We start from the raw sequence: 13122 nt of genomic DNA, 5'->3' as shown, positions 1-13122 counted from the left end.
ACTATAAAATGATGTCTCAGACACGTCAGTTTTTGAGAGACTGATCCCAACACTTAAACAACAGATGTATATAGTATAATTTGTTTTATCTAAAATGTGTAGAGATATTTGTATAATAATGTTATACAGATAAACTTGAAACATAAAATATCATCATTTCATGTGATTAACTGTTGTAAACAAATAAATCTGTCTCCTCCTAAAGCAAAAACCTTTGACCAAGGAACTAAATATCCCAATATTATCACTTATTATCTCAGCCACAGTCTCATTTGTGGACAATTAAATCATGCAAACATATTTTATTTAAATTAACTTTTTGACAGTAAGTAAGTACGCAGTAAGTGCAAGTAAGCAAGTAGTAACACTAAAGTAGTTTAAGAAATGATCATATTATCGTGATCAAAGTTCAAAAGACGTCTAACAATCCTTCTTTAACCTGTCTCGTCATATTCCACATCAACATACTGTACACCCCCATCACAGCTGAAACACATCCAACATCTTAAGTCAATATTTAATTTAATTAAAGTGTGGAGCTGCTCAACAGCTAATATTGGATGTCTATATTTAACGTGTACAGTATTGAGCCTATCAAATGTAAACACTAGAGAAATTCCCATGTGTGAGTGTGTGGTGGTACAGTGCAACTGTCAAGACAGGAAAAGGAAAATGAGGAGATAGAGAAAAAGACTGAGGCTGCTCAAGCGTAACAGTGGTGCTGACAGGTGATGGGGGGGGCTCATGAGCTGGAAGTGTCTCTCTCGTTCCATCTGTCTTTCACTACTCATACTCACTCCCGCTGTCATACACAGCCACATCATATAAATGATTCATGTATTTGTACTCACATCTGATGCAGGTCCTTTATCAGCACCTGGACAGGAGAAAGTGACGAACTCATGGCAACGTTTGTGGACCACGAAACAACACACTGTGGAGAGAGAAAGAAAGAGACAAATTTACCTTTGTGCACAAAATATATTATTATTTGTAATCTAAGAAAATCTCTAGATCTTTCTTCACTTTTGCCCAGTAAGCACCCAGGCTAGATTCAGTGTTGAGTACACTGACATTCAGACCCGACTCAGCTGGCTACCTGAGTTTTTAAATCAGAATATTTGCAATGCATGTATTCAGTATTAAAGGGAATCACACGGTTTTCATCAGGATGAAATAAGTCAAGCAGCACACAGTAACAGGTGAACCTCCTCATGGTCATAGCTGACTATTTTGAAGACACAATCTATCACATGTGAACATGTCGAGTCACGTTTCCTCATTGAGCACATATAAAAACAACAAACGTCGACCGAAGTCCTTTAGTGGAATAGAGGATGAGCAGTTCAGAGATATAACCTGGTCAGGATGTTCTCATACACCGTTCGTAGTGATAACTACAAAAAGTAATGCAATGTAATTTGTAATATATCCCACAAAATCAATTTGTATGTAATTCACGTAATCGTGTACCAGGAAATATAAAGAGCGACAAACACCACATAGGGAGGAGATCGGGGTGTATGGGTGGCTCAAAAAACACCGGACTTTCACCCAGAAGCTGTTCATACCCCGTGTGAAACCAGAAGTCAACGTTGATTTATTTATCACGTAACTTCCGTACTTAAGTTACGACACTTGCCTAAACCTAACCAAATTGTTTCCTGTGAAGATGGAAGTATAGTTTGAAAAGACTGTATGCACACAACGAGCAGAAACTGACACGTGCGTCACCTGTTGCTGGACATTCATAGAAAAACGCACGATAAATGAATGATAAGCTATTTTTTGTTAGATATCATATGAACCGTTGTATGAGGATACATTGAACTGGTGCCAGTCCATGCAGTGCTTTAAAAACAAATAAAAGAATCTTAAAATCAATTCCCTAATTCACTGGTAACCAGTAAAGAGAGGCCAGTACAGGAGTGATATGATTTATTTTCCTGGTATCGGCGAAGAGTCCTGCTGCTGCATTTTGAACTTGATTTTGCAGTTGCAGGCGAGGCAAGACTGACTGATTCCTACGTAGTCGAGGCAAGAGGAAATAATCGTATGAACTAAAGTCTCTAAATCTTTAACAGGCAGGAATTATTTCAATTTTGCAAGTGATCTAAGGTGGTAGAAGCTAGTGCTGAGTTGATACATCAATGTGAAAGTGACATTACCCATTTTCTATTAAGTTACATAGTGGCAGCAAACATGATCCCAGCCCTACTGTATGTACATACTGTAGAGTACATCAAGGTTATCAGCAAACATTCTCTCCTTGGAGTCTTTAAAATGTTAGAGTACAATTTTAATTTGACATTAAGTTCAGGCTAAATTAGATGTGATTTTTGAGCGGGTAGCTTGATGAAAGCGGAGTTATTTTGCTGTATCCGAGCTGTTAGAAGCAGCGCTCACTTAACCTTTGAAAAGCTTTAGCGGTGGTGAATGTACAGAGGGATGCTGTGCTTCTGTCTTAACGCCCACACACTCTTATTGTCACTCCCGCATCGTTGACTCATTGTCAGCCACTCTGGATAAGAACACCTCCTAAATGTCTAAAATGCAATGCAAAAAGCAACCTCGTATTTATGTTACAGTATGCACCAAAATGACTTCTTATTAACGGGAAATTGTGTTTACAAAGTTTGCTGTCAACAGAATTGTAAAATCTGCATTTACAACAAATTCGAGGTTGAGTGTTTTGTTGAAAATAACAAATATACTGTACACATAAATACGCATGAAAGATCATAGGGAAGCCGGTACGATCGCGATCTAAGTGAGATGAAAAGCGTTACATGGCTCCATGTTTCAGGTTGGTAACAATCAGTGGAGCAGAAACATGTGAAAGCTTCGATGCATAGCGAGCCTGTCATCTCCACCCTGATCAATGTCAGCTCCACTGACAGGCAAGACCAACAGAGGAGGCTAAAAATATCTCACAATCACACACGCAGTCGTCATGATTGTGCCCCAGAGTATATTTACATGGTGTGCATGTCTAAGGGAGGGACACAGAGAAGTGCTGTAAATGCACTGAACAACAGAGGTTTTGATGATAGAAGGTTATAGATCCACTACTAAAATAATAAAGCTTATTTGAATCATCTTTTTTCTGCTGTAGGCTTATAAAATCTTGGACAGCCTGCTTGTCTGATTGTAACTCCAATAAAAAGGACAATAGAGCCACTACTATAAATCAATTAATCAATTGGATGATAGACAGAAAAGTAATTAAATATGAATAATATTTTGATTTATGAAAATCTTTTACTTGTCTTTATTTTAATGTGATAGTAAACTGAACAGGATGGGTTATAATTAACACAAAGACTCCAACACACACACAAATCATGTGCACCTCCATGATATTGATTAAATATAACCATATGTTGCAACCCTAGAGGAGAGTGATAAATTTACTGACAGGAAATATACACAAGCCAACATTTCATTTCATCAAAGCTGATTGTCCACATGACGCATTGTAAAATACTGACACAATGTTAAGCACTTAAATTAATTTTAATCAGGAAAAGTGCTGCCGAGTGAAAAAAACGTTTGCCTCGCTCAGAGGCCAAACTTACCATTATAACATTACTTTATAGGAGCAACGGGAGTCAGACGGCGGCTGGCGGTACCGCGGTTCACTGTTTCAGGTGATTATACACTAACGAAAACATATGCCATTTCAGCTACTACGAAATGTTACATACTGTTCCTTTAAGATACCTTTACTTAAAAGTCCAGTGTGTAATAATTAGGGGGATCTATTAGTAGAATATAGTATTAATATCTGTTTTCTTATTCAGTATAATCACCTGAAAATAATGGTTGTGTTTTCGTTACCTTAGAATGAGCCCTTCGTATCTACATAGGGAGCAGGTCGCAAGCTACTGTGAATTCATCAGTCACAGTATACAGCTGTCATTTCACAATACCTTACTGTAAAAATGATACTACTGTGAATGTAATGCAACTGCTAGCCAGTAATTTACTGTGAATGCACGGTGAATGCTGTGAATTCATCAGGAGAGGTTTCTCTATATGCTAAATCAATGTGTATCATATTTTTGTGCTTATTTGAATTTAAACTGTTTTTCAATGTGTTAAGTTATCGAGGGGTTAACAGATAAAACTGTTTTTCAGTATTTTGTAATAGTTTTTAATTTACAGCACAGTACTGGCAACAGGTAGCCAGGAATTTACTGTCAAATATTTATAGTCAAATATTTTACAGTGTGCAGTTTACACTGTAATTCTACAACAGCCTTCTGCTAAATCACAGTAATCTAAGCATTTACTGTGAAGTCACAGTCAAATAGAGTAATTCTACAGAAGCATACTGCTAAATTGCAGTATTCTGATGGCCATTTACTGTGAAGTTACAGTTAAATACAATAATTCTACAGCAGCATTCTGCTAAATCACAGTAATATACTGGCATAACTACTGCGAGGTCACAGTATACAGCTGCCAATTCACAACACCTTAGCCAGTAATTTAGGATGAATGCAGGGTGAAATCATTTACAGTGTATGCATTATTACATTCTTCATGCTGGGGGCACAATCTAGGCTGCCTCTTTAACACTCCGTACTACTAAACGATACTTCCTACTGAATACTTTGCGTCACGTAACTCATAGTAAGGGAAGTGAGGTCACACAAGCATGAAGGGATTTGGTAACCACAGTCTAAGAATACACCGATTTTTTTATCTCAAATGCACCGTTGGTATCAGTGATCAGATCAGTGAGTGGTGGATCAGATATTTGAAAAACCATGTTAACATTACATTTAACATATTTAGAAACCATGCTATTCTATTTCATTCTATTATATTCTACTGTCAAACCTGCACTGATAGGATATAGGTTATAATTAACACAAAGACTCTCTCTCCAACACACACATACAGACACACACATAATGTGCACCTCAATGGTACTTCACTCCCACACACAATATCCTCTCTTTGGTTACACCACCCACTCACTGCGATGATACCACACACACACACACACACACACACACACCACCCACTCATTCCAATGATATCGCAGATTGAATACAGGGTGTGCGGGTGGAGGGTGGAGGGGATAGAGGTAGAGATAGATGTGTTGAGAGCTATGTGCTCATATTGCTTCGAGGCAACTGCTCTTTTGGAGTATTGCAACTGCCAAGCAAATCCCTCAGCAAAACACACACACACACACACACACACACACACACACACACAGATCTGTCAGAAAAATAGAAGTGAACGTGATCCAACGATATGACCCCTCGGGCAACAACAAAACAATACCTCTTTACAAAAAGACAGTGCCAGAGATGAAGTGTGCCCTCCATGTCTCCCTTTTAACCAAACTCCTAGCTTTCCATCCAACACAATAATTACATCACTCGTCCATTTACACATCCCTTCAGTTTTAAAGTACATGCTTATTATTCACAATGGTGGATATTTAAAAAGACAGGTGGCATTATCTAATCTCACAAAGCCAGACCAACCCGTCAAGTTTACAGAGAGCTGACGTCTAAATACAGAGATAGTATAGTACTGCTGCAATACAAGAGATGCAGATGTTTGATGGGCTCAGATTACTTTTCTTGAATTTCTCCAGTGAAGAGGAGGAGGGATTCTTACACATGATGTCGTTCTACGTAATGTTAGTGAAATCAGTAAAAGTAAAATATGTGTAAAGCAACAAAAGAAAATGTTCTCATTATGCTGAATGGCACCAGTCAGCAATATGTTGTAGCAATGAACATCTGGTCAAGATGCAGCTCTTTTTAACTATTTCACATACTACAGTATAAAGGTGGTTTAATTTGAATTTGCAGCGTCTTCCTGTATTTGATTGTTTTCTCACTTCCCCCCCAAATGTTGCACCTGTTGTAAAAAAACAATGGTGAAAATATTATTGTCATTTTCTTTTCTTTTCTTTATTTGCATGAGCTCCCAGGGCCACCGTATGACATTGTATAGAGCGACAATGTTAAGCTTATAGTTTCTCTTCCACCTGAAATGAAGCTTTATCAAATTCAATCTGCTACAGAACCCGGGCGAAGTTTGAGCACCACATCACTTAAGCGGAGATAATTTAGCTGAAGTTCAAGGGGCAGGACCACACCTCAAACACTTCCTGTCATATGTCTAGAAACGCCTTTCTGCCCTGCATGCTTGTTTGTTCTCATTTTCTGTGCCCCACTCTCCCTTCCTTTCTTTTTCTCTCGCTCTAATATTGTATCTCAGTCCCCCCAGGGGTCCGTGTCACTCTGGGGTCAGGGGGTCCGCGAAATAATTCGCTATAAATTACAAAATTGTGCTGTATCATTAAAAAGTATATATCTACAGATGGGGACTATTTGTTGCCAATAAAACCCACATATTGAGTCCATTACTACTGCCCACGTTAGCTTTGGGCCAATAAAAACTCAAATGATTATGACACATCACGTCAATCCGTCATGAATCGGTCACTAGCTGGCGAGCATGGAGAAATATTTGATTCAATCCACATCGTCAAGTGACGCTAAGATCAAACTAGCTAAATTGAGAAAATATGACGACAGTTATATCGAGCGACAGCGACGGGAGACCAAAATGCGTCATGTGACTTCAGGTGCTAGCGAACAAAGCCGGCCAATTTAAAGCGACATCAGATTACAAAGCACCCGGACTATCAGGGCAAAACAAAGTGGTGTTAACATGATTCAAATTGAAATGTGTTTCTGTTTATCACTATCAAACAGGTCGGAAGTATTTAGGTTGAAAATTACAAAATCGGTCCAATGGCATATAAGAATACAAATGGTAGTAAGTATTATGTTTAATCTGTGTTAGAATTATGAGGGGGTTCTTGGAAATTTTTCTCCCCTGGCCCCAAAAAGTTTGAGAACCCCTGTCGCAAGGTGCCCCGAGGTCTGCTGAGCCAGGAAGCCATGGTGGATCCTTCCTGGAGCTTTCCCCACACCGCAGCCCTCATCCTGATCTGCCAGTCACGAATACATTTCATATTCAATCAACATTTGTTTTTGCATCTCAGTTAAGGGTGCGGCTCTTGCTAACAAAAGATAAAACCATTAATCATGTTGTTAGCAATCAACAGCTGCAGCTCCCAAAGTCAGCTTCTGGTGTCTCTGAGCTGAAACTGGTGTCCGTCCAGTTACTGTGGATGTTCCCTGCCTGTGTCCCTCACAAACCCTCCTCCTCTGCCTCCACCTCTGCCCTCTCGGTGCCCCCATGTACTGATCTCAGGCTGACTCTGGCTTAGCTGGCACGCTGCCTATGTGCCTACATTATTTATATATACATTAAATATCCATGGAAAACACATACACATACACACGCACAGGCACACACACACACACACACACACACACACACACACACACACACAAACAGTTTAATATACATACTAACACAGGCACAGTTACAATTTCTCCAAACCTATAGCTGTCATTTCATCTCTGTCCACCTTGTTTGTGCGGCTGTGACCTGCACTTAGGTTACTACAGAGGTAAGCAGCCATGTAGTGTGCCTTTAGAGTCTACCTGTTACACCGGCGGAGCATTAAGTTACACTACAGGCTGCAGTTAGCACCTCAGGAATTCTTCCTCAGCCAACGGGGGAGCATCTCTTTTCACTGTCAACTTAGACTGAGGAGGATCAATTAAGCTGCTGTACAAGAAAGGTTTTACACAGGACTTATTCAATAATCAGCCGTGCAAATGCTTTTATGTTAATCTCGTTTCTGCAGATAAAGTGACTGAAGCTCTCCCACTACCACCTCTAACCCTCTCTAGAATGTTGCGACTTGTATTACTGCCATGCAAGTGTTGACATGTTCTCATGTTGTCCCAAAAGCCAGGATTTTCTCAAGCCTTTTTCCCCAGAAGAGAGCATGTCACTGCATGCACAGTCCCTTCAGTGGTCCATGTGATGTTCTCCTTTACATTTTAGGTTCCTCTACGTACAATAACAGTGAGTGTGCAAGGCAAAAATCCCATTTATACTATATGAAAGAGCTGAAACAATGAGTTAATTTATCAAGAAAAACAATCTGAAACCATTTTGATTGATCATTTTTCATTTTCCAGACTCTCAAATGTGAGGATTTGTTGTGTTTCTTTGTAATATATGATTACCATCATTTATACTTTTAGATTTGGACTGATTTTCTAATAAAACAAGGAATTTGATGGCAGCGCCTGAGGCTTTTGTAAATTATAATGAGCATTTTTTTTTTACTATTTTCTCAAATAATTGATTCATCAAGGACATAATCAGATAAATCTATGATGAAAACATTATTTGCAGCTGTGATTTGATTAACTAATTGCTTTTAAGGATGTTCAGTTCTTCATCTATTCCTTATTCATAAAATGAACTGATGCAGACCAAAAAATCATGTGCAGTACTGGAATTTAAATATTACAATTTCATCATGAGTGTCGTGCAGTATGGCATCACTTGAAAAACAAACTGAAGGCCCTGTATCAATAACAAATTATTTAGATGATCAATTTCAAAGTGTAAAAGTGTACGTTATTTTAAATCTCGTTCAGTGCAGTAGAGCAGTTATACTTGCTTATTACATAGCTTTGTTGAATACTCAATTCTGATTGGTCAATCATAGCATTCTACGGTCTATTATTTCTTTATAGCAGACCGTTGCTATGTATAACAGACCGTTGCTATGGACGCAGTTCTGATCTCGGACTCTGGAGGACCGTTTTTGTGTCAAATTATTGATTTCTTAAGTAAGTAGCTGTGTAATAAGTGTGATAATGTACAGCTAGCGGGACATTGTTGTGAAATAAACCCTGACAGAGCGATGCGGCGGATGTGGACCCCGACACGAAGAGGAGGGGTCTTGCATCGCCCTGAAGCGGTTTATTACATAACGATGACCCGCTAGCTGTACATTATCCCGTTTACATGTAGCTTGTATGTATCTTAAATCCATCTCACTTCACAGGCAGCACATCTCTCTCTCACTCTCACACTCTCTCACACACGCACGCACGCACGCACGCACGCACGCACGCACGCACGCACGCACGCACGCACGCACGCACGCACGCACGCACGCACGCACGCACGCACGCACGCACGCACGCACGCACGCACGCACGCACGCACGCACACACACACACACACACACACACACACACACACACACACACACACACACACACACACACACACACACACACACACACACACACACACACACACACACACACACACACACACACAGTAACTTGAAACATGTTTTTGTCAGCTATAGCTGTTCCCACATTGCCCCAATTCCTCCCCAACAGTCACATGACATCATTATGTAAAGGCTGGTTGCCAATCAATACCATCCTCCCATCAAGCTCTCTATATATATCAATACAGTGCTCAGAGCGGGGCTCAAAAAGACACCACCCGCCTCCGAAAATTCAACAAGAGTGCATCATCTTACAGTCAGTAAGATGACAATAAATCTATTGTTTACCCGTGAACTGAAACAAGTAACAGTAGATGTTTTCTTTAAGCATAATTTACATCCCATTATAGGTTGACTTTTCTCAAAACAAAATGGTTTACTCAGAATTTAGAAAGTATTAAATTGCGACCGACTTCCAAATGTCACTGGTTTACCAATTAACTGTTCTACAGACTTTTAGATTAATGGAATGAATATGATCGACTATTTTGAAAATCTTTTCTTTGTCTTCTTTTCATTTCCTGTTGTCCCTCCTGCTCCTTTACTCATCTCTTGTTCTTTCTACCATTCTTTTTCTCCTCTCCCCCTTGCTCCAGTATGTTCTGTTTATCAAATGTTGGCAGAACACTGTTGTACGCAGCCATTTCCTCTAATGAGCTGCCAATGTGTGTGTATGTGTGTGTGTGTGTGTGTGTGTGTGTGTGTGTGTGTGTGTGTGTGCGTGCGTGTGAGACGCAGTGACATGCTGTATAGTGATGTCCCAGATTTAGATGCTGTCAGGTTCAGTAGCCAGATTCAGTAGCCAGGTTCAACGCTACGACACACGGAGTGTCGCTCTCTAATTAGTCATATTTATTCATCTATAGCTGTAGTAGTGCATCACCTATAGTACTATAGGAGCACTCACACAAATACAGATACAGTGTTCCCTGGTTGAACACCTGCTGTAAGCGGGTATCAGTTTGATCAGAGATTATCTGCGTGATATAAAAAAAACACTGAATGATGGACTGACTATTAGAATTATGACAAACGAAGGCCAAGGTTACAATTATCTGTTCAATACAACCCTAACTACTGTTGAGTGTGAGAAAAGTTAAGCTGAAACACACCGCAGCGTATTTGTCATATGACACGCGTCAAATGCCGTCCCTATAGCAACAATAGGAAGCGCATCTAGAGAATGTTTACCAGGGATGCACTGATCCGACTTTTTCAGTCCCGATACCGATAGTGATACCTGGGTTTTGGGTATCGGTCGATAACGAGTACCGATCAGATACCAGTGGTTAATTCATAAGCTGTATGTCTCACTGTGTGGAAGTGACTGGGATCATTCGTTTATGTGTAAGGCAACATCAGGCTAGACTTAAACATTGATTTCCTAACTTTGTAAAACAAAATGTGACCAATAAATACATATACAGTATAGATATACATTTACTGAATTGTTATTTATTAATAAAATAATAATAAGTACATACAACAGCAACTTGGTAAAAAAAATTCAAAAAAATTAACAGGTACATTGTAAAACCAACAAATTGGTCAAAACAGAAATTAAATTCCAGTATATAATGTATATAGTATATAAACATGGAAGTGAATTAAATAGATCAGCCCCATTGTCAGCGAAATGATTCCTATTCAACTGTTTGAGTCAGTATCAGCCTGATATCCGATCCGGCATCTGTGCGTCCCTAATTTTTACACTGTTATTACTACTATTACTAAAGCAAAAGATCTGAGTAAAGTTAGGCTACTTCTTCCACCTCTGCATTGGCTTTAAATCATGTGTGAACACCCACTATTCACACTTGATTTCTCAGCTAAAGAGCCAATCTCCAGAGCTATGGCTTGCCAGGCATTATCTGTATATCTATGCCATTGTGGGTCGTATAGCTCTGGATGTTTCTAGACCTTAACAACTAGTCCCTCCTCATCCATTCATCGACACACAAGAGAGACAGCGACAGCGAGAGGTGAGTGAGGAGATCGGACGTCGAGCTTCCGCGGGAGCCGAGAAGAAGAGCTGCTACGGTAGCCGGGATGTAGCAAAGCTGGAGTGCACACGTGTGTTTGATGTGAAAGCGTGGCTACTTTCTGACTGACATGATCGGCTGTTTTGCTTGCTAATTGATAACAGATGAGAATTTGATTTGTCACATTGACTGGTACCGATGGGTTCAGTGACTTGACTACAAATGGTCTCCATCAGATCTTCTCCCTGACCACGTCCTGGCAGACCTGGCACAGTGTTTAAACTGCGTGGAGAGAGGTCTGGGCAAGCCAGACTACAGTTCCTGTTTCTGTTTCTTGCTCTTCCTACGGGTCTCAGTGAAAAGGAAACATCCCGGTGAGTGGGGTGAAAGACTCAAAGAAGAAGCTGATGCAACCGGAGGAAGATGAGAGGAAGGTGATAGAGAAGAGAAAGCAGGAAGAAGAAAGTCAATAATCTGAACAAAACACTTCATTCACCTCGGGCAGCTCCCCTTGTGTGTGTGTGTGTACGTGTATTTAAGGGCTTATATAAGGGGTCCGAACAACCTACGCCAATGTATAAATACTCGTGATGGTGAAGCAGGGAGAAGGGTCAGGGAGTGATTCAGCACACCCATATCACTCCTCCTCTTTCTTTCTCTCCCTTCCATCAATCCATCCTCTCCTCTTCCTCTTCTCCTCCTCCTCCTCCTCTTCATCTACAGTTTGTCATGTTGTTACAGTGTGTCTTCATGGGAAAAACACAGAGGATTTCACTTGGCAGGCAAACTATGACCTCTAGTTGGTGATTATCGTAAAAAGCAAGAGCCGGTGTAAACAAAACAAAACAATCAATTACGCTTTCACAAAAACAAACCTTTAAAATTGCAGCTCTTTGATGTGAGGGTTTTTCAAAAGACCCATCATGTTGAATTATTGTTGAAAGCGTTTTGAGATTTAAGAACTACAATTCTGTTCATTTTTTCTATTCTATTCATAGAGAGGTTTTTTTATTTATTTTTGTGACTGAGAACAAAGTCCATCTGCTCTTTAAAGTGGTCTTGCTGTGTTTTAATTTCAGAATCGCCCGCAGCACAGCAGAGAGAGACGCTTGCTCATTTAATTTCACTCCTCTCAGGACACCCCGTTAAAGTGTTTGTTGAACGCGACTGTTCGCTGCCACCGGCAGCTCACATGCAGTATGTTTATTGCTGGTTTTTGGTGGAGTTAAGCTTGAATGATGCCACGGCCAGTTGGTTTTCTTACAGTACTCTTGTGACTAAATCAGTTTAGCATGTCATATTCCAGGTATTTCTCAAAAGTATTGTTTTTGATATCCCCCCATTGATTTTTTTATTTAAGCCAGTTAGCCAAACAAATTTGTTCAACAATATGTGTGCATTTCTTGTGGAAATATATATGAATCTTTCATCCCTATCAGGTATTTCTGTGTGTATACACTGTGTTCCACGCCTCAACCATCATCAGCACCAACACTCAAGTTCATTACTTTACACAGCAAGACTATGTTACATATGATGCTATCACTAAATTGATAGGTGTTTTACATATTGTTTACACATTGATAACAACTGTTAAAGGGTGTTTGCAACTACATCTATTAGCCGGCTATCCTAATAGCTAATTGGAGCTGACTGATCAGGAATCAGTGACAAGTTTCGGTTTGGAATCTGACATGAAGACCCAGACTTTGGCCTCGTCTGAAATCGCATACCATGCACTACATAGTCAATAGGTGTACTATCGTTACTAACATACTTTTGTGTGGATAAACAGTAGGATGTATCTTTTCGGACGCACTGAGCAGTAATTCACGTCGTCACTTCCTGAGAGCCTCCTTTCCGGTTGGAGACGTGTAACCACGGTAACCCGTGCCAACCTCTTGTGACCAAAACAACGGTTTG

The 13122-nt window shown here is 40.0% G+C and overlaps 1 protein-coding gene across 3 annotated transcripts in view; it reads right to left on the bottom strand.

Moving 5' to 3' along the window:
* LOC119501221 (protein kinase C beta type-like) overlaps nt 1–13122 on the bottom strand; it is a 121683-nt gene that overhangs the window by 85921 nt on the left and 22640 nt on the right. For all 3 annotated transcript variants that reach the window (XR_005209785.1, XM_037791425.1, XM_037791424.1), the window contains exon 3: nt 852–934. Coding sequence is in view for 2 of the 3 variants with exons in the window: in XM_037791425.1 (XP_037647353.1) it covers nt 852–934 (83 nt within the window). In the remaining variant the exon portion in view is untranslated. The remainder of the gene's footprint in view (nt 1–851; nt 935–13122) is intronic.

The sequence above is a fragment of the Sebastes umbrosus genome, chromosome 14 (assembly GCF_015220745.1).
Source record: "Sebastes umbrosus isolate fSebUmb1 chromosome 14, fSebUmb1.pri, whole genome shotgun sequence".
NCBI classification, from domain to species: domain Eukaryota; kingdom Metazoa; phylum Chordata; class Actinopteri; order Perciformes; family Sebastidae; genus Sebastes; species Sebastes umbrosus.
The sequence above is the reverse complement of the archived record's forward strand: the minus strand, read 5'-3'. Positions and strand labels throughout refer to the sequence as shown.